At 38.8% G+C, this 23,618-nt stretch overlaps 1 protein-coding gene across 5 annotated transcripts in view; it reads right to left on the bottom strand.

Annotated features, from left to right (window-relative positions):
- Positions 1-13,621: 13,621 nt before the first annotated feature.
- Positions 13,622-23,618, bottom strand: part of LOC115217500 — a 98,711-nt gene continuing 88,714 nt past the window's right edge. For 3 of the 5 annotated variants that reach the window (XM_036507564.1, XM_036507566.1, XM_036507565.1), the window contains 2 exons: positions 19,327-19,925; positions 13,623-13,954 (listed from right to left, as the gene is read on the bottom strand). In XM_036507564.1, coding sequence (XP_036363457.1) covers positions 13,822-13,954; positions 19,327-19,925 — 732 coding nt within the window. In that variant the 3' untranslated portion in view covers positions 13,623-13,821. Of the gene's footprint in view, positions 13,955-19,326; positions 19,926-23,618 lie in introns of all 5 variants that reach the window. The other 2 variants (XM_036507567.1, XM_036507568.1) reach the window with 2 other exon arrangements.

The raw sequence follows: 23,618 nt of genomic DNA, 5'->3' as shown, positions 1-23,618 counted from the left end.
TAACATATGGCATCATCTTCTTTACCATCAGGTGTATCCCACTGCAGAGTGTTGGTGGATCCAAATTCTTCAATAACAACACAGGAGTTCCCACTTTAAGTTCCAATCTATGAGGTGGTAGTCCTGGAGGCTCCAATAAATTGAAAAATTCTATTGGATAATTTGCTACCTCTTCTGGATCTTGGATTGTATCTACTGACTTATAGATATGAGGGCTTCCAGGAAGGTACCGCAGCAGCTGCTCATTAATTTTACTTACAGTACTACTTTTTGGAGCCAGTATTGCTCTTTCGCACAGCCAATTCAGATCGTGGTAATGTTTTTGACCAATGAATGTTAGGGAGACAATCAATTTCTGAAAGTTACTTCGGAAAGAGTTACGTCCCTTGACGTAACTCAGGAAAGGGTGGGTGTTTTTTCTGCTCCCAGAGGGTCCGTTACTCATGTGAAAAATTTTTAAGTGTCTAAAACCATCTCTGGACCATAAATAACATATGTTCTTAGTTTGGAGAAAATCAGTTGTGAACTTCAGAAGTTATGCAGGTTTACACACACACACACACACACACTCAATTTCACTGTTATATATATATATATATATATATATATATATGTTAATAAAATAGAACATATGCATATATATAAACATATATGTACGTACCTACCTCTACATGTACATATACACGCATATATGTGTACAGGACACCAAAAAGACGTCGAACACATAGAGAGACGAAACACATAGACACAAACCAAGGAACAGGACAGTAAGCACAACGAAAAATCCCCTTCTTCAGTCGCTAAGGTTTCATCTACTAAACGTTTCGAAGGATAAAAGCGAGACGTATACTTCGAAGAAAACTTCCTTCCCGCGAAAAGCAAATCAATTAAAATTCTGAGATCTTTTCGCAGAGGGGTAAAAAAAGCAAGACGGTAACGACAGTACAAACATATAAACAGTAAAAAATATATATATAAACAGTGGAAAAATAAAAATATAACAGTGAGAGACAGGACAAGGAGAACAAGATAAGAAGGGCTGTTAACGCCAGACGAAAAAAGTATTGCAAACGCTGGATTATCGTGGACGACGAGAGAGAGAAAATGTGTCGACCAGTAGCCTTATGAGGCGGGCGAGAAAAGATAGGATAGCAGTTACGACGGAAGTATCGTCGCAGATGGACGACGGGAATGGGGGAATGTATATATATATATATATATATATATACGACGGGAATGTATATATATATATATATATATATATATATATACACAGAGAGAGAGAAAGAAAGAGAGATGTCTAGTATATATATAGTACAATACTATTAGATATTTTAATAATGTATTAATATATTTAGATATATTAAATACAATATAATATAGGTGGCCGTAGCAATTAAAACCAAAAAGGTAAAATTAATAAATGGAGGTGCAAAATAGCACATGCAATTGCTAGAAATGAGAGTTATAATTTTACTCGAACACCTACACAAAAGCATTAACCTCATGAAATATTCGGGACTGCGAGCAGCAAGCCACAACATCTTTCTTTGGTGAGATAAACTCACAGAATGAAATAGTTTGATAAAATCTTTTCAAGTGATTTCGAAATTTGATGAATATGATCTTGCTTCTCGTCAGAGGTTTCCACAATTACTCTGGGCTTAAGAGAAAGCCTGCCTCACATTAGTTTATGAGAAAAGCAGGACGCCCCAGTGCAATTGCCGCGTTACGAAGCCCCTGCTTTTTGATGACCACAACCAGCCGCCCCAAGGCCGTGTCCATCCGCCCGTGAAGGCGTATATATATATATATTATATATATATATATATTAATCAAAATAAAAACATGATGCAAAGGATTTAGCGGTACATATGTTTCGGGCCTTTGTTAGACGGTTTTATAACAATGCATAATTGATGTAAATGTGTGTCTATAGCCTCCTTCAGCCGCGTACAATTACTACTTCAAGGACATGTATTACATTATAAGTTTTACGTTGGGGATGCAAATCCTCATTGTCGCGTACGACAGAGTGGGGCACCAACACAAAATCGAAGCGTCCATCCCGTTTTTCACTCGATGTAGAATGAGGAAGTTTGGATGTTGAAATAGAGAGGGAAGAGGTTGGGGGGTTGAATCTTCAGTGAGTTAGGGATCACAAAGAGGGAGGGTAATTGGTGCAAAAGGTAGTAAAAGAATAAAAAATTACAAAAGAATACAAATTTTAAAAAATATATAAAAGATATAAGAATATAAAAAAATATATAAAAGATATAAGAATATAAAAAAATATATAAAAAAATATATAAGAATATAAAAAAGTATCTAAGTATATAAATATATAAATACATAAATACACACAGACGTGAAAAAAACATGGTAATATAAATAAATAGAGATAAAGATAAAGAAGCGAAAACTAAGGACGAAAAAAAATAAGGATAAGAAAATTTTAAAAAATATATAAGGGGATGAAGAAATGTAAAGGGGTGAAGAACTAACAGGGTGGTCAGAAGATAGCGTAAGGTACACAAAGATGACATATTCCGGTTGTTGAAGCCTACGGGCGTAATGGCGGGTGTCATAAATTAACTTAAATGTCTGGTTTGTGGCTAAACAGTTTATCTACTTCCTCGTAAATTGTCTTTGTTACTAATGGTCAACATGTACATACGTACACGCATGCATACATATACACATATACACATACATATACACACATAAACACATCCACACGTATATATACATACGTACTCTCGTGTAAAAATACCGATAGGGATACGCATACACATACGTCCCGCTACGTACAGATACCTAAGCCTGCACAAGCTAAATACATAAAAGCAAATACACTAACCCACCTCTGCATGCGCACTCGTATACATACAAATACATACTCACACGTACATATATAAATATATATATATGTGTGTGTGTGTGTGTGTGTGTGTGTGTGTGTGTGTGTGTGTGTGTGTGTGTGTGTATTTGGAAAGAAAGGTCTCTCATTTTAGACCTCTTCACAATAAAGCGTTTTTCATCTAAATAATGTTGCAATCATCTGAAAAGATAATAGTCAGATGTAACCAGGTTAATAGAATAAAGGGACAAAACAATGAGGCAAAACTTCCATACTTAGTACCATAATCTTTTCTTGATCTTGTATTATCGCGTAAGAGTAACGTACCTTTAAGATTTCTCGATAGTGGGCGCTATTTCTGCTCATTTTATGCCATGCTTCCAATTGATGATAATACTTCTCCGCGTTAACTGTTTCATTTTGGTTTAACACTTCCTTAAAGACAACACCCTTTATATACCACCAAACACAAAGCATAAATTTTTTCGTGTGCTAGATTGGGAATGGTTTTCACTTTCTGTGATTATAGGTGACCCATTCTTCATCACTTGTAATTATTCTATCAAGGAAAGGTTCGGTAGAAAGTCTACTTTTCATTGACGAACAGAGGACAACTCTTTGGCTAATCCGAGGAGCAGTCACATGATGAGGGACACACTGATCAAGTCTAAACCTTTTTTCCCCTAGATCATGAAAGTTTTATGCTCCTTATGTAATTTGAATTGAACTGTTTTATTCTTTTATTCTTTTACTAGCAGTATCGCCCGGCGTTGCTCGGGTTTGTAAGGGAAATAATTATATAAGCATTTTTAGAGATGTAAAGTATAATAGCCATCTCAATATGGCTAACCACAAAGGCGGAGGGGTGTTACTGTAGCTTTTTACGTTCTGAGATTTAATAATAAATTTTAGAGAGTTACTTCCCTTATATATGTCAAAAATGGATTAAAAATGGGAAAAATTGATGGTAAATTTTTTTTAAATCGTAGACTCATCGTAGACGCGCGCTAATACCCAGACGGTCTCGATATGAATCACGACTATAAGATACCCGGTTTTGGTTAAACTGCACCGCAAAATGTGGGAGTAGTTAGGAATCTAAATCGTAGGAGACAGACACACAACCTCACTTTTATATATAAAGATTTCCTCTATTTACATAATATTGAGGTCTCTTTCTTTCTTTTGTTATCTTACTGTTTTTACCAATATACATATATATATATATAAATATATATATATATAGTTACAGAGATGTACTTGCATAGCAAGTGACTTGATCTGAGATCGTGTGCTGGAACGAAAACAGTTGCAGCGTTGAAGGTGTTATAAGCCATTTAAGAAACACACAAAAACCGTTAGATTCACTTCAACATTTAAATTTAATTTGTCAAAATATTTTCGTCGCTTTGAGACCGCGACCTGTTAGCACGGTATTTTTGTCAGTGAACAGGTCGCGGTCTCAAAGCGAGGAAAATATTTTGGCAAATTAAATTTAAATGTTGAAGTGAATCTAGCGGTTTTTGTGTATTTCTTAAATGGCTTACAAACACCTTCCACGCTGCAATATATATATACACACATATATGTATGTATGTATGTATGTGTGTATATGTGTATGCATGTATGTGTGTGTGTGTGCGTGTCTGTGCTTGTGATTGTCCTCCACCACTGCTTGACAACGAATGTTGGTTTGTTTACATCCCTGTCACCTAGTGGTTTGACAAAGGAAACAGATAGAATAAGTACAATGCTTACAAAAATAAAACTGGAGTTGATTCATTAAACTACAATTCTTCAAGGCATTGCCCCAGCATGGCCACAGACCAATGGCTGGAAAAAGCAGAAGAATAAAAGAATACATTCTCTGCTTTGGTCTTATGTTCAAGGCATGAGAAAGCTTGAGTTTACATGAGAAGGCCTAACAGACCTGGTAGAAACAGCAGCCAAATCTCCCTCAAATCACACCTTACTGTCTTATGTATGTATATATATATGAGCCAATGAGGGGGACCTCTACATGGTAGCTAGACCTGGTAGAAATAGCAGCCAAATTCCCCCCAAATCACACCTTACTGTCTTATCTATGTATATATGTATGTATGAGCCTATGAGGGAGACAACTACATGGCAGCTAGACATGGTAGAAATAGCAGCCAAATCTCCCTCAAATCACACCTTACTGTCTTATGTATGTATATATATATATATATACAAGCCACTACGGTTATTTAACGTAAAGTCTTCCTCAAACAACAACTATAACTTTTTTATTTATGAATATATTAATCTGATTTTTGGAAGATAATTTAGTGAAATGTTCTCAACCAATTCTATACTATAATTTTTGTCACAAAGTGACTCTAATTACAGGTAGATACAGGTAAATTCAACAATATATAAAATTATTAAAATTTTGTTCAAACATCGCTATAGAAAATGGGTTATTAGCTAATATTCAATTGGGTATACAACAAAATTTTACGATAGAATTTGTTATTCTGGGTAACTTTCTGATACCCATAATAATATTTATGGCAAAATAGGCCTTAATTTAATTTAAGGTTGTGGGAAATAACAAACTATCCTTTCTTTCGCTTTGTTTACGTTTAGCGTAATGATTTCAAATAGGCTCATTCGAAAAAGTAAAAAGAAATAGTTTAAGGCTTTATACTCTTCTGGGAAAGTCTGTGGCTTGGTGCAGTTTCTTCAGAAAAATCACCGAAAGAAACAGTTTTTAAATTTTCACTCCATTCAGGTACCAATTCGTTTTCTTTATCGCTGTCGGATTCACTGTTTTCACTTTAATAGCTGCAAACTTGCAAAGACAAAGGAGGAGAAGGGTGATAGCGTCAGTGAAACAGTCGCTCCCTTTGTGTGTGTGTGCGTTTGCGTGTGGTGTATCCCACATTAAGAAAAACATTTGACATATACACCAGAATGTGAGTTTTCTCTAAATTTTGCTTAATTGGGGTTGAAATTTTAAAAACCGGACCTGGCATGACCCGATGCATTCTACTCTTAAAAATGCTAGGTAAATTGTAATTGAAGAAATCCTATATTGTAGATTTCTATAAATTACAAAGGGAGGCAGATAAAATCTGCCTTTTATAATAAGAGATGCACCACCTTGAAGGATTTTAGTCGAACAAATTAACTCAAGGACATATTTTTTAAGCCTAGTACTTAGTCTATTATCCTCTTTTGCCGAACCGCTAAGTTACGGGGACGTAAATACACAAACACTGGTCATCAAGCGGTGATGGGGGACAAACACAGACACAAACACACACATGTAAATACGATGGGCTTCTTTCAGTTTCCGTCTACCAAATCCATCTACGAGGCTTTGGTCGGCTCGAGGCTATAGTAGAAGACATTTAGCCAAGTTGCCATGCTGTAGGACTGAACCCGGAACCATGTGGTTGGGAAGCAAGCTTCTTACTACATAGCCGTACCGTTGACTTTGGATTTTCCTCAACTTTGGTTTTCAGAAGTCCAATATTGACAAAACTTAGTCGTCTAGAGTGATAGGACTTAGCGAGAGAAACATTTCTCGTACGAAACTGGCCAGACTATCATTGGCATGTCAAAACAAAGTTTCATTTCCACAGAACGGATATGTCTTGCCAATTCCGTAGTTGAAGAGTCATTTTTGAATTCATACTACATGGAGTGTCTGACATGGATCTAATCTAAACTCATTCTAAGAAGGTAAAATTGATATGAATTTGACCATCTTGATATAGTGTAATTTTAAAAAAGAGAAAAAAATGCATCAGAATGTAGAAATTTATCTTTATTTTACCGGAAGTACCCTAAAAGTGGTCGTGTCAAAAATACAACAGTATTTTCTTCTTACGAACATAATATGTGTGTGTGTGTGTGTGTGTGTGTGTGTGTGTGTGTGTACGTGCGTGTGTGTGCGTGCGTGTGCGTGTGTGTATATGGGTAGGAGTGTATTTGTATGTATGGAAGAGAGCGGGAAATGAGAGATATAGGGTGAAAGTACGCGTGGGTCTGTGCGCGTGTCCAAGAACACTCGCAGGAATATGAAAATGTAAAACCAATGTGTGTGTGTGTGTGAGTTGTTGTTTGCATTACACACCTTCGACATTTTTCTATTCAAGAGTTTTACTAATGCGCTACTATTTATACCTGCCACTGTTATAAAGAAAAACGATTTATTTCATATTTTTCAGTTTCTAAATTCTCGCTGATAACAAAAAATATCCTCTAAAATGGAAGGAAAATATTCGAAGTATTTTTTTTTTTTGGTGTAATTGTTTGATTACCCATCATGTTTACAGAGGATGTGGGTCCGTGTCTCACGAACAGAGTTCGAGATTTTCCATTCATGGGCCTTTTTTCTTCAATCCTTTTGCAGCTTTCTCTACTTTGAATTCGTTAAATAGAAACCGTTTATATAGATAGAGGGGTTAGACAGGATGATGGGATCACCACTTTTTATTTAACTATTTTTCTATTGGTAATATGACTAATTCAAAGACTTCTAGCTTGTACATTTGACTTCATATGCATTTTGTATACCTTACACTTCATGATATAACTATCTGGGGTTGTTTTTCTTCTCAGATACCTATCTGATTTTCGAAGAAAACAAAGTGGAGGAGCACTGATAGCTGGAGTGTCAATCATTAAAACTACTGAACTGTTGAATGTTTCGAGAGATACAGCCTTTAAAATCATGTAGGCTTTCCAAAACGAAGATAAAGCTAGTTCTGGCAAGCATAATTTTGTGGGAACGGCAAAGCTCAATGATAGAGATCACAGAATAGCGAATGGTACTAAATTTACATCTGATATAGGATAAAATTTTCAAAAATTTTATCAGTGACCAGCATATTAACGTGAAAATTATAAACAAAGGGCAAAAGAAAAAAATTCTATTCCAAATATGCAGAAAATAGACTTAAAATCGTCAATAACCACATATAATTCATCACTGTCTCCAACTATGAGAATTTTCAGTCTTATCGCACGTGTCTCGAGGTGTATTACAAAATTTCTATTTGGATATTTTTGGGTACTTAAGTGTACACATGACTTTGCGTCGGCTTGTTCCATAGGTGCAAGTAAGCATTTCATTTATTTCTTAACGTATTTACCGCTGAAGACGAGAAAATTCTTTATGAATCAACTCGGTAATAACGGAATTATTTAGAAATTTCTGTCAGCTTGCTTCGAGACATGTGCTTATAGTGACGAATTAAATGTGGTTATTGACGATTTTAAGTCTATTCTCGGCATATTTGGCACAGAAATTTTTCTTTTGTCCTTATTTATAAGTTGTGTGTGTGTGTGTGTGTGTGTGTGTGTGTGTGTGTGTGTGTGTGTGTGTGTGTGTGTGTGTGTGTGTGTGTGTGTGTGTGTGTGTGTGTGTGTGTGTATAAGGATAAAATTTTATTTTAAAAACTTTATAAAATCTTTTCAGACACCAAGAATTGACTTCATTTTTTCTCATTATTATTTGCAATTGCATCAGCAAATGTAGATATAAAGATATTCGGTAGATACAAAAGTCTGCCTCATTTGTTCCCGCTCACGAAAAGAATTCCCATATGTGTTCCGATTTGACTATAACAGACTTCAGCTGAATCTGGGTACCCAGACTTTACAGGCATATCTGTGTGATTTGGAATTTGGTAGATGGAAACTGTGTAGAATTCCGTGCCCACATAAACGATGACGGGTAACGGAAATCCACGGACTGCCAGCTCAGAGAGCAACACTTGCCTGGCCACAGACATCATATTGAAAATCATCTCATCAACACAAAATCAAGATATAAAAAGTGTCTTGTTGAAATATGATATCAAACAGGAAAGTGGAGCAATATACAAAATATTTTCACCAACTGTAAGTTTACGATGTTAAAGAAAGCAGCAGCTTTCTTGAATGATGGTGTTCAAGTTGAGCTCACAAAATCAAACCTCACCAACTGGATTATAACAAGGATTGAAAACTTCCTCCCGGAGACTTGCAAAATGTGTGCCAAACAGTACTGCATTACATTTGGCCCAAAACCAGCTTTGGCAAGGAATACACGAAGCGTGCTACTTAAAAAAGATAAATAACCACACCATTCCAGATATCCTAGGCCTACACTGGCTATGCGGTTATTGTTCACCAAGGGCCACAATAACGAATGAACCTAGGACCCTACCACAGACAGGCCGTTCTAAACAGACATTGATTGGCGAAACTGACATGGCAAATAAATCCTGCCACACACAGGCCATCCAAGTGCCTCTTGTAAATGACAAGAATGAAGACAATGACATGCAAACACCTACAAAACAAGAAACAGGAGATCCTGCAGAAAAAGACCAAACTTCCCACGAAAAGAAACAGATTCAGAGCAAACGCTCAAATGAAGAAAGGCCAGTATGTATCCATTACAGGAGCAACAAGTGCAAACATGGTCTTTCAGGTACAGGGTGCACGTACAGTCACCCCAAACCATGCAAACCATATATCAACTTCGGTACCGATCGAAAAAAAGGATGCCAAAATGGCCGAGAATGTGAACTCCTTCACCCAAAGATGTGCCGCAATTCGCTGAGAAAAAAAGAATGTTTTGGCGAGAATTGCAAATTTATGCACCGGAAGGGTACAATTTGCATAAAAACTACTGAACCCACATCACCAGAACCAAGCTCAGCAGGGTATGAAAACCATTTCCCAAAAATGCGGAAACCAGGTCATGGCTCAACAGTGAATGAAAATCATGCTACTCAATTGCATACATCAGCTGTAACAAACCCAAACTCGCAGAAATTCGATATAGTAATGAATGAAAGCAGTTTTTTAGGCATAATCTACCAACTACAACAACAACTGTACTCCATACAGATGACTCAGCAAAACCAGGCAACATTGATACAAAGGCTGACACCTGGACTTCCAGGGCACATACAACAAATACAGACAGTCCAGCAGACCGAATATCCAGTCAGCACAGTCCCAGCAACTACAACAGTCTTGCCAACAATAGGGCAGATGTATCCGGTACAACAAGCATAATAACAGCAAATATCCCGGGTCTTTATCCGAAAACAAAACAGTGTAAAGTCCCTTTCTTGGAAGAATTAGCAACAGAAAACAACTCCAAAATAATTGGAATTACTGAAAGTCATCTCAACGAAAACATCTGCAACAGCGAAATCACAATCAATAGATTAAACATCTTCAGATGTGATAGACAAGGCAGATCCCATGGGGGCGTTATCATGTATATCCATGATACCTATGCATGCATAGAACTTGTCAATGAATCAAATGCCTACTGCAACCTGCTGTGCATAAAAATCATCCAACTTAATACAGTTGTAACAATAATGTACAGACCGCCAAACAGCCCAACATTATCCTTCACTGAGCCACTGACAAAGCTCCAACAAATTCTGGGAAACATGGCGAGTCCAATGCCAGACATTATCCTCCTTGGTGACTTCAACTTCCCTAACATCATCTGGCCACATGGACACATACTAAAACTGGGGACAAAAGCTGAACAAATACAGGCAGCCAAACTGTTGGAAGTCACAGAGAAATTATACCTCAAACAAATGATGACAGAAGCAACAAGAAATAATAATACGATCGACTTGGTTTTCACCAACAACGAGGACACGCTATTTGACCTTCACTCAACCCCAACAATCCTTTCAGACCACAATATTATTGAAATGCATTTACACATTGGTAATGAGCCCAATGCCACAACTCTTAAACAAAAGGACATGCCAAAGCTATGCAGGTATGATTATCACCAGGCAAATTGGGAAACTATTAACAACCAGTTACAAATTATTGACTGGGATCTCTACCTTACTGGGCCAGATAAACACAAGAAATTCTTAAACAAGATCGAAGAAATATGTGCAAAAAACATTCCTCTTAAGAAAACCAAATCCACAAAAAAACCTGTACCACGGGAGCGAAAGATCCTGATGCGCAAAAGGTCAAGACTAAGAAACAAAACATCTAAGCTGTCATCAAAACATGAATTACAGAAAGTCCTTGACCAAATATACAGATTAGAAGACAATCTAAAACAACACTATGATGAAGAACGTAACAATGCAGAAAAGAGAGCCATAGAAAACAGCAAGAAAAATCCAAAATGTTTCTACAGTTTTGCAAAGAAATACTCGAATACCAAGTCAACAATAGGACCTCTCCAGAGACAAAATGGGGATGTAGTGAATAACCCTATTGAAATGGCAGAAATGTTGGGTCAACAGTCTGAAAGTGTCTTCAGTGAGCCATCTAAAACCATGAAGATCCATGACCCAGGAAAATGTTTCAAGGATATCGACCATACTAAACCTACCCTATCCGACATTGATTTCAACCCAGAAGACATAGAAAGAGCCATAGACAAGCTCTCCATGCACTCGGCTGCGGGGCCTGACGGTTTCAATGCCATGATACTTAAAAACTGCAAGGTACAATTGTTGAAACCCCTTTACATGATATGGAGGGAATCTATGGAGAATGGCAAAATACCAAATACATATAAAGAATCACACATAACTCCAATACATAAAGGGGACAGCAAATCAAAACCAAAGAACTACCGACCAATCTCACTGACATCACACATTATCAAGGTCTTCGAAAGAATAGTTCGTGGAAAACTGGTTGAGTTCCTGGAATCTAACGATCTGATGAATTGCAACCAGCATGGATTCAGGTTAGGTAGATCATGCCTTTCCCAACTACTGGCACACCATGACCAAATCCTAGAAAATCTAGAGAATGGATACAACACAGATGTTATTTACCTCGACTTTGCCAAGGCATTTGACAAGGTAGATCATGGCATCCTGGGTCACAAACTTCGAAAGCTAGGAATAGGAGGAAAAGTTGGTACATGGATACATGAGTTCCTTACAAATAGAACTCAAACAGTCACTGTGAATGGAATCCATTCAACACCATCACCTGTGACCAGCAGTGTTCCTCAGGGTACAGTACTCAGCCCAATCCTGTTTCTCATCCTCATCTCTGACATAGATGAAGATACAACCAGCAACCTCTCATCCTTTGCTGATGACACCAGGGTCATGAGACAAATCAAAAACGAGGTAGATACAGAGGCCTTACAAAAGGACCTGACCACCATATATAAATGGCAGGAAACAAACAACATGTTGTTCAATGATAAGAAGTTTGAACTAATTCGCTACGGAACAGATCAAGATCTGAAAAATACAACAAACTACAGAAACCCATCAGGACAACAAATAATGGAAAAACAGTATGTGAAAGATTTAGGCATCCACATGGGAACCAGCCTAAAATTCAGAGAACACCTTGACTCAGTCTGTCTTACTGCAAGAAAGTACAGCGGGTGGATCTTGCGCACCTTCAAATCAAGAGATACCTCAACAATGAAAACCCTCTGGAACAGTATGATACTTCCGAGGATTGACTACTGTTCTCAGTTGTGCTCACCAACAACAAAGGGCCAACTATCTAAGATGGAATCGCTCCAAAGAAATTTTACCTCATATTTCTCAGAAACGAGGGACCTGGACTATTGGCAAAGACTCAAAACCTTGAAGATGTACTCAATAGAAAGAATATTTGAGCGATACCGAATTATATACATTTGGAAAATGATAGAGCAAAAGGTGCCAAACTTTGGTATCAAAACCTACCACTCACTGCGCCACGGAAGACGCTGCCAGCTACCACCAATCAACAAAAAGGCTGGCCAGGCAGCAAAAGCCCTGCGAGAGTCAAGTCTGTTGGTTCGAGGAGCACAACTATTCAACTCCATTCCGGTACATGTCAGAAATCTATCAGGATGCAGTGTGGAATCACTCAAATTGCAGCTGGATAGATACTTAAGCACCATTAGAGATGAACCCCATCTCCCAGGATATACACAACGAGCACAAACTGACTCACACTCGCTCCTACACATGTCAAAAGTAAACAGAGAATACAACTTGGCAACCACACCAGACTCTGAGGGTGGAGTCTTCGACTTGGCCTGAGCATGGACTCAAACTCAAATGAAATGAAATGAAATGAAATATATATATATACGTGCGTATGTGTTTGTGTGTGTGTCTACTGCTTGACAAGCGGTGTTGGTTTGTTCACATTATCGTGCATAGCGGTTCGACAAAAGTGTCCTACAAAATGAGTACCATACTTAAAAGAAATAAGTGCAGATCGACAAAAACCTTTCATGGCAGTGCCCCAGAATGACCGCAGTCAAATGACGGGGACAAGTAAAAGAATAAAATAAGTCAGAGAGTAAAGGACAACTCTATTTTTATTCTCTTTCTCTCCCCCTCTCAACCCTTTCTCCCTTCATATTCTCTCTCAACGGAGAAAGAAAGCCTTGGTAAAACTTTCATAACTTTACCATGTACATCGGTAATGGAGTTGATAGAGTAAAAGATGTTCGTATTCCATTACTTGCACTGTGTTGCGTCTGTAATCATGATGATCAGTTCTAACATGGCTCAGGTTATATAATAGTTAACTATTTACATCTGATCCATGGACTGTCTAGGATCATTGCGATTTATTTTATAGGAAATCAATTCCGATCGACTTGAATCTTTATCTCAGTGGCATTCAGTATTTTGACTGTGTAGTCACTGGAAATCAAGTGATGATATTACTGATGTATTTCACATGGAAAGTTAAGACTTTTAAAAGTAAAAAATTTAGGAAAAATTTGTAGAAATGTATTACTTACAATACTTTATTAAAACGTGATTATTTAAGTAAATAAAACATGATTGCTATTTTTATTTCGGACCAAGCGTTCAGAATTTGATATCGTGCTTTAGTTAATATTTAACGAAACTAGTAAGTATTTTTTTTTTACATAATATAACTAAATTTTATAGATAACGAAAAAAGAAACATTTCGAAAATTATTTTCAAAATGTTTCAACTCGTGACAGTCAAATTGTTGTTTGCGGAGGAAGAGTGTTGGACTTCTTTAAAGTCTTATTCTCGCGCTTTTGTTCTTTCGTATCAAGGGTTGTAGTCACTGGTCTAGACGTCGAAAAGGGCGGGTTGATTCTCTCCATAGTCCTGTTGTGATAAAAAGTAAAAAAGCGTTATATTGTGTGTGTGTGTGTGTGTGTGTGGTGTGTGTGTGTGTGTATGTGTATGTGTGTGTGTGTGTGTGTGTGTGTGTGTGTGTGCGCGCGCGTGTGAAAATAGCACCAGTCATCTTGCAATTCTTGTCACTGGAAACTACTAAGGCGACAAGTACAAGCTTTTGTTACTTACCTCCAATCACTATTCATTACGTGGGATGGTTATCCTCTGACAAGATGAGGCAATTATCATTCATTCATTCATTCATTTATACATGCATGTATGCATATATGTATGTATGTATGTATGTATGTATGTATGTATGTATGTATGTATGTATGTATGTATGTATGTATGTATGTATGTATGTATGTATGCTCGACTTATTGAAACAAGTAAGTTGAATCTTGGTACAGCAATCGGTAAAGACAGAACTGTTCCGAAGTTTTGCGCTTCGGTGGTGGCCGTATCACACTGAAACTTCATGAGCCTATTGGTGTAGTCTGGAGGGATGGTGCTGTCCCCAAAGACTGCAAGAATGCAATTATCCCCCTTCTCGATAAAGGAAAGGGAATCGAAATAAAGAGTGGTCATCAAGGAGGTATTGCTGTACTGTCGGCAGCTGGCAAGGTTCTGTCAAGTATCTTTCATACTCATCCGAACTGAAGATGAGAAAACAGATGGGAGAGAAGGGTTTACGCATCCAAGATGGACAAATAATCAAGTCCTACCTCTGGTCGCATGCTGTAGTGCTGACAGGGAAAGTGAATCGAGGGCGAATCGAAGTAAAGTAGATACCTCCGTCAACGATGATATCTCTGATACCCCTTATTCTGCTTGTTCCCCAATTCCCGCTCCTCAAAATTCACAGCTCAGCATCGTCTATACCAACTCGTGCTCCTTATTTCCAAAGTTCAGCGAACTATTTACACTGGCCATGCGTGATTCCCCCGATGTGATAGCGATCACCGAGACTTGGCTAACTCCAGCAGTAAAGGACTCGGAAATCCACCTACAGGGCTACGCCCTCTTCAGATGTGACAGAGAAAAAAGACGAGGTGGAGGTGTTGCTGTGTATGTTAAATCTGATCTCAAACCGTCCAGCGGTATTCTACCCACTAATGCTCAACCTACAACAAAATTCGATGCCGTCTATTGCAAGCTGAGCCTATCCGGGTTTTGCCTGCCCGTGTTAGCTGTCTACAGGCCGCCTCTTGCCGACACCCAGGACGATGCTCATTTACTCGAAGCGATAAGATTCGTTTCAGCTTCTCATGACTGTTTGATATTAGGAGACTTCAACGCTCCCACGATCGATTGGCCCGCATCAATTTGTACATCATCTTCCCGGTTCGGCCAGGCCCTTCTTGACGTGGCTGAAGATTGTTTTCTATCGCAACATGTCGAATATCCGACAAGGCATCAGTCTGGGCAGCAGCCATCTATGCTGGATCTGGTATTTTCCCGCTATCCAAGATCAGTGTCAGACGTATCTGTGTGCGCCCCTCTTGCCAAGAGTGATCATGCGGTCCTGAAGTTCGTCATGCATACCACATTTTCTACGCCCACGATTACTTCGCTGCCACGTAGAGTCTTCTCTGCAATTAATCTTGAAATTCTAACCAAGGCTTCCGCGCTTCTGGACTGGCGATCCTTGATGACGTTGTCCTCAGTTGACGAACTATGGTCGTCCCTCAAAGCATATGTAATCTGGTTGACTGACCAAGCAGTTCCTGTCGGGCTTCCCAAGAAGAAGAAACACAAGCCCTGGGTGACGAAGAAGGTTAAACGAGAACTTCGACTCAGAGATATTGCTTGGGCTGAATTCAAAAATCTGGATTCGACTGCAGCTTTTGAGGTGTACAAAACTCAACGAGACCGAGCCGTGAAAATTGAAAAGGAAGAACGCTTCAGATATGAATACAGAATCGCGGCAAACGCCAGCAGCAATCCAAAAGCCTTCTTTGCCCATGTCCAACGGAATTCCCGCTTGAACAACCAATTTACAACGTTGGTAGACTCAACAGGCGTATCGATTGAGGACCCTTATCAACAGAGTCAATTATTTGCCGAGGCTTTTTCAACTATTTTCAAACAAGATGATGGTCGCGAACCCCCTCCATTTGATAGATCGGTACCTCCAATGCTTCGATTGGTCATCACGCGGGACGAAGTCGAACGCGTTATTCAAGGTCTCGATGTCAACAAGGGTCACGGCCCTGACGGCATACACCCACGGGTTATCAAAGCTTTGGCTCCGTTCATCTGCGAGCCCTTAACACGTCTATTCAATATGTCATTGGCGACGGCTGTTATACCTGCGGACTGGAGAACAGCGATAATCTGCCCAATTTTCAAGAAAGGGTGCCGCGAAGACCCGCTTAACTACAGACCGGTTTCCCTTACATCAATAATCAGCAAGATGTTCGAAACCATCCTTAAGAAAAGTATGATGCTCCACCTCCAAAACACAGCCTCTATCTCTGATTCCCAACACGGCTTCGTGCCGAAGAGATCATGCTTGACCAACTTACTGGTAATGGAAGAATTGGTGACGCGCATCCTCGATGATAGTGATGCTGTTGACATCGTTTTATTGGACTTTGCCAAAGCTTTTGACTCGGTAAACCACCACCTATTACTTGTCAAGCTTCAAGCATATAGTTTCCATCCAGATATTGTACGATGGGTTGGTGCCTTCCTCTCAGATCGCTCCTTCCAAGTCCAAGTTAATGGTTCGCGGTCCGACGTCTCCAGTGCGAGCAGTGGCGTGCCTCAAGGTTCAGTGCTTGGGCCCTTATTGTTCTTAGTCTTCATAAATGACTTGCCCGACGACCTCACGCAACACACCCTTCTATTTGCCGAAGATGTCAAACCGGTCGCTCCTCGCGGTGATATAGAGGATCTTCGTCGATGCCTCCACCAAATTTGAAGATGGTCTAACGAATGGGACCTGTGTCTGAACGTGTCAAAGTGCTGTCATCTGCCTGTTGGCTCTCCTCCTGCAACTCAACTTGATTTCGAGTCTGCTGCTGGAGAGGACCGATCAGGTAAAGGACATGGGTATCTTGGTGGATTCCTCCTTTTCGCCTTCGGCCCAGTCCGTCCATGCTGCCAACAAAGCACGCGGAGTTCTGTTCTTGATTCGACGGTCATTCGGAATGCTTACAGCAGCCATATTCCTACCGCTCTTTGTCACGCTGGTGAGACCCATATTGGAGTACGGGATTCAAGCCTCTTCTCCTTATCTCCTCAAAGACATACAGCATCTCGAAAGAGTCCAGAAGCTGGCTACCCGCATGGTTCTTGGTCTCAAGAATTTGTCTTATGAAGAAAGGCTGAAGACGCTCGACCTTTATTCTCTAGAAAAACGACGACGCCGTGGTGATCTCATTCTTGTTCACAACATCATAAGAGGAAAGTGTAACCTCTCGAAAGAGCTGTTCTTCACTCCTGCTCCAGAGCGTCGGCTGCGGGGTCATTCCGAAAAGCTCTATCTGCGACGATTTCATCTCAATCGAAGGAGAGGGGCTTTCTCCGTCCGGGTTGCGGATCCGTGGAATAAGCTGCCGGACGAAATGGTGAAGATGCCGACGACCGCTCGGTTCAAAGTCTCCCTTGACCACAAGTGGCCTGAACTCTTTACATGAACACCACCCTGTACATAACTCCATGTCCCCCTACATGGCCTTGCTTTTGTGCTTTTTGAGCCAAAAAATTAACTAGCTTAACTAACTAACATACTCGCCTGAATAAATACCCTTGCAAATGACGTCCTCTCAGAATTTCGATGTGGCTTTCGATCTGGTAGAGGAACAATGGATATGATTTTCACAGCAAGATAAATGCAGGAGAGTATGCATCTCGTCCAGGTTTTCATTGATTTAACCAAAGCGTTCCATACTGTGGATAGGGCACCCCTTGTAGAAAATACTCGACAAACTTGGTTATTTGAGTCACTTTGTTGCGATAATTAAATCATTTCGTGACGGAACAGAAGCATAGGTCAATGTTTGTGGTGGCATGGTGAGACTCAACCTTGAAGAGAATAGTATCAAGCAAAGTGACAACCTTGTTTCAACTCACGTTACCTTGTATTTTGCTGCCACTCTAACTCATGCTATTTCGTTGTGGATTGCTCTTCTGGGAAATATATGAAGTACTGAACTTGTGGTCATCTCTTCAACTTCTGTCGATTTACTGCTAATTCAAAAGTTTTTCAGTCTCTTATTCGTGACCTCCTTTATACGGATGATTGGTACTTAATCGCTCAAACAGCTGAAGCCATGCAAATTCACATGATCATATCTCTGCATCTTGCAAGATATTTGGACTCAGCATTAACTTGGATAAAGACTGTCGTTTCGGCCTGCGCCAGGAAACCCATACATGAGACCCCCACTACTATCTTAGTTGAAGGAATAGTACTAAAAATGGTAGACAAGTCTGCTTGGGCAACACACTCAGCCGTTCTTGTTCCTTGGATCATGAAATATCTTTAAGGCTTCAGAAGACAAGATTCCTTCAGGGTTCCTAAATCTAGTGTCTAGTCCCGACATAGCAGCACAAGGCGAAGAAATGTAGCTATGTACCGTGCATGAGTGCTGACATCGCTTCTTTACTTATGTGACACATGGAGCCTTTCAAGGATCATGTAAATGTCCTTGAACACTTCCAACAGAGATATCTGAGACACATTCTGAATGTTGAGTGATCCTTGCGTACTCTAGTCAGAGGTCCGGTGGGGAGCCGACAACATTAGTATTGGGACAATGGTGTACAAGTACCGTTTACATTGGTCTGGATGCTATAAGGCGAACTTGTTTGTGAAAAGTACAACTCGGCAGGAACCATGTCTACGTTTGAAGGATTATGTAAAGTCTTTGTTGAAGGCATAAGAGACATGGAATGTCAATTGGGAAACCAATGCTTGTCATCGTCACTAATAGAGGAAACAAGTAAAGGAAGGAATGGATACTTAAAAAAAAAAACAAGCAAAAAAACCCGCCATTTTCATGCTATATTTCAGTGAGCTGTTCGAAAACGTACCGCCGTTATAGTGAGTAGGGAAAGTTTAACCTGCAGTGTCTGAGGATGTTTGTGTTTATCAAGAGCTGGACTCGTTAATCACCAACAGAGCTGAAAGTGTAAAGTATAATTCTCTCTGAATGCACAATGTTCTCAATAGTCAGCGATGGTTTTCTTCAGTCACAAGTGGACAGCCATTATGTATGTATGTATGTATGTATGTATGTATGTATGTATGTATGTATGTATGTATGTATGTATGTATGTGTATATATATGTATGTATGTATGTATGTATGTATGTATGTATGTATGTACCAAAATTATATCACTTACATGAATCTTTTCCCTTTTTGTTTTAAGTGCTTGTCATGTGCGTAGTTAGACAATGGAGTTTGGTTACCATACTTTATCAAACTATGTTTTGGCCATAGTGGACCAGGTACAAATGCATTATTTCTTTCATATTGAGGATGGTAAGTTGAATAGGAAGGATTTTCGTTTGAGGCATTGAATTCACAGTCTAATTCAGGATAATTCACAACTCCCAATGCGGACATCTGGTGTAATGGATAGATGGCGTATGCTAACTTTTCGGGTTCATCCTTAAGCAAACCTTTCAAGCGCTCGAGTTGACAGGAAGCCTCCGGGCCTTTCTCTAAAAGTTCTGTATTTGGGAGTACACGGTGAAACTTCTCTCGTGTGTTTGATACAACGATTTTAGCTTTCCAAGACTCAATTTCTTTTTCTTTTATTTCTTTCTGATGTAGTTCATCGCTTGTAGTTGATTCTGTCACATGGGCAGATTCGTTGAGTTTGGTTAGTGAATTTTTCCAAAGGTCAAAGTCGTATTTTCTATCCTTCCATGAATACTGATAATTCCGTTCGCACTTACTTTTATCTCTTTCAGGATAACAGCTTAAATCTTCATAAGGCTACAAGAACAGTTTTTAAAATATATTAGATTAAGTTCATATAATGCCTAGCATTGTAATAAAATTGAGTTAGTGAGAATTCTTTATTGTAAACAGAAGTAGGATAATGTAAATAACCATAACTATACATTATTTACATTGGACGGATATGTGTCCTCGTCTGTTGTTACCACAACGTTTCGGCTGATTTACTCTCCTGTCTTCATCAGGTGTCCTGGTAGAATTTTGAACCCAACCCTGGGTTCTCGTTCGTTTTTTTTTTTTGCCGATGTCATTATTATTATTATTGAGTGAGAGAACAGTGCATGCCATCAAAGTGACACTGGGGTAAAATATACGAAGCCCAGTATACTCATTATGACTACCCGTCTGATAAGGGTACACTAGGCACATGCATCACAACCATATATACGCGAGATGGTGGTCTCATATCAAGATAAACAGCGCATGACCTTGCAGGTGCAGCCCAGTTAGAATTTTCTTCTGGTCGAGTAGCCCATCCCGCTCAAAAGCTCCCTAAATAAGGATTGTTTAAGGATGTTGAACGAACCAATCATGTTTCCAAAGGTGAATTATTCAAACCTCTAAGAATTCCTTTCAACATACGGCTATGATGCTCCCCCACTACTTTTGCTCGTGATCAGAGATGCACATATCGTCAGGCACTAAGGGACAAGTTCAACTGGTTACGGTCAAATAACTGACAAGCAAATCTGTGGTATTGAGCAGAATATTTCTGTAGCCCATCTTTTATACCAAGACAAAACAATGTACATGATAACACCTCCAATCAGTTAAGATCGGGAGCCATGAGAGCCACTGTCTGGTATTGCATCTGGGCATTTATCATCATCATCATCATCATCATCATCATCATCATCATCACCACCACCACCACTACCACCACCATAATCATCATCATCATCATCATCATCATCATCATCATTATTATTGAGTAAGAGAGCAGTGCATGCCATCAAAGTGACACTGGGGTAAAATATACAAAGCCCAGTATACTCATCATGACTACCCGTCTGATAAGGTACACCTGGCACATGCATCACAACCATATGTGCGCGACATGGTGATCTCATATCAAGATAAACAGCGCATGATCTTGCAGGTGGGGGTCCAGTTAGAATTTTCTTCTGGTCGAGTAGCTCAACCCGCTCAAAAGGTCCCTGAATAAGGATTGTTTAAGGATGTTGAACGAACCATTTAAAATATCTTAATACTCTACCGTACCGTACCATATCTTAAATGCGTACCAGGTACTGATGCTGGCAATTAAAATGTTAGCTAAAATATAAATGTACGACAAATAAAGAAATTCTATAGAAGATTACAAACTTTTTACAATTAAAACTACGTGTACGAGTATACAGTATTAAGCTTTAATTTTTTATGAAATTGTTTGCACGGTTAGAAAATGTGAAAAATGCATTATGTTTTCCCACGTTTCATGGTGCTAAGTATTTCAAACAGTTCATCTGGGTGAGCTGGTCTTTCGCACGCCGACCCCCATTTGACCCCTTGGCTATAATCGACCCCCTGTAGTTCCTCGCCGACCCCTAGGCGGTCACTCGAACCCCTGGTCTAGAACTATGTATAACATAATAAATTACTATCTGTATCGTGACATCGTGGAAAGCTATTCCAAACTATAGATAATCTTTGTCATAAGAGTTAACTTTTTTCTTCACTACGACACCAATCTGTTATAAGTAACATTTGCAGAAGAACTACTATGCATAAAATTTAGAGGAAAATAGAAAAAAATCTTGCAATGGATAAGAAATCAAAGCAAATAGCAGATTATGCATTACGTTTTCCAGTTGACAATTACGCCACAATAGAGGAGGGACGATATTTTTAAAGTTAACAAATCTAGGCTACAGTTGAAAATAACAGAAATTATTGTAAATGAAGCAAGGTTATAATTTGATTATTACAAAACACTACGCTTATGCTTGTGCATTTCTTTATAACTCCAAGGAAATTTATTATTGTGCTGCGTTCGCACATCGTGCACGATGAATAGTTAGCTTAGACGTCATAACAAGCATTTCGCTGTTATTAGAATTATAAAAAATGATGGGTCCTACCAATTATAATTCATAAAGAATGGTAAGAACGATATATTTCCTGTTTTCTAAAAGTTATTTATTAGGATTTAATTCTCTTTAGACTCATACTTTTGAAATATTGATTTCCATTGTATATAAAATTGCGTTATGCAAGGGGAAATAAACTCCATTTAATATTTTAAGTTATTTCCCTTAGAAGGCAAAGTTTTTTTTTTTTTTTGTATTTTTCTTTTCACTTTGTTTATATTTTTTTAAGATAAAATATTCATTAGATAATGCACGCGGCTTAAATTTGGTAAGTGAGTATTGCCGATTGAATTAGTCTCCAGACTTGACTAAGAACTTATATTTTCGCCTCTTCACCTATACAAAATGCTGTTGGATATTTCCTTAAAGGGGAACAACTCTGTATGGAATACTATGAAGTTTATATTTCAAGATACGTATGCAGCGAAATTTGGAAAACTGGAAGGGAAATATTTGATTTGAGCAACATTTTAAAAACAATCCCCACCACTAATTAACTCATAATAGGGAAATAAATTTATATAGCTATTCTGTTATACAATTTACCACCAAAACATCATAATTATTGATACGAATTTCAAATTATTGAATATGTTACTGGGCGTAACTAAATACTAAATTACAATTTCTCCGACACTCTACCAACTATGTCATCCAGAGCCTTTGAATTAATTAAATAAAACATTCATTATATTTTTTCCATAAATAAAAAATAAAGTGAAATGTTTATGCCCCACCCCCCACCATTAATTCATCTATTTGTCAGAAGTGGCAGAGTCGCTAGGGCGTCAGGTATATCTGGTAGTATTCGTTCCAATTCTCTGTGCTCTGTATTGTAATCTTGCAGGGTTCCATCTTGCCTTTTGTACTTTCGATAAATTAGTAGTCAGTGGGGATGGACAGACGGAATTGTCAGACTGTCAAACAAGATTCCCATGCAGTTTCCATTCCAGCTCTCTTTATTCTGAGTTCGAATTCCAAGAGATAAATCCCGCTCGATGACCATCGATGGCTGAGGGAAGGTGAAGGGGAACTACAGCAACAGCATTAGTATCTCTGCTATAAGACAACCATCCCTTCCATCGTCCCAACACAGTTGAGCCATGCGTATGAGGACACTGAAGACCAAGGACAGTAAGGATCGAACGCGTGACACTTTCTCAGCAATAATCAGGCATTACTGAATGGTCCAGAGTTGCAGAAACCTTAGAAATGTATGTATGAATGTCTTTTTCGCTCTTTAACAAAACAATAAATTTTGACCGCCTACCAACTTGGTAGCAAGGTTGCGAAGGAATGTGTCATTATTTAACCATCATCCTTTAAATTTTAAGAAGGTCTTGCAGATTTTTATAGTCCCAGTATGTGTGTATGTATGGATGGAGGAATGCATGCATGTATGTATGTATATATATATATATATGTATGTATGTATGTATGTATGTATGTTGTATGTATGTATGTATGTATGTATGTATGTATGTATGTATCCCTTCACACGGAACTTCAAATGCAAGAAATTTAAATGGCACAACCCCTTTCATGATGTATGTCAGCACTAACATGACTACATAAATAA

Source organism: Octopus sinensis, linkage group LG11 (genome assembly GCF_006345805.1).
Source record: "Octopus sinensis linkage group LG11, ASM634580v1, whole genome shotgun sequence".
Classification (NCBI taxonomy): Eukaryota; Metazoa; Mollusca; class Cephalopoda; order Octopoda; family Octopodidae; genus Octopus; species Octopus sinensis.
Note: the sequence above shows the minus strand (reverse complement) of the source record. Positions and strands in the feature narration are given on the sequence as shown.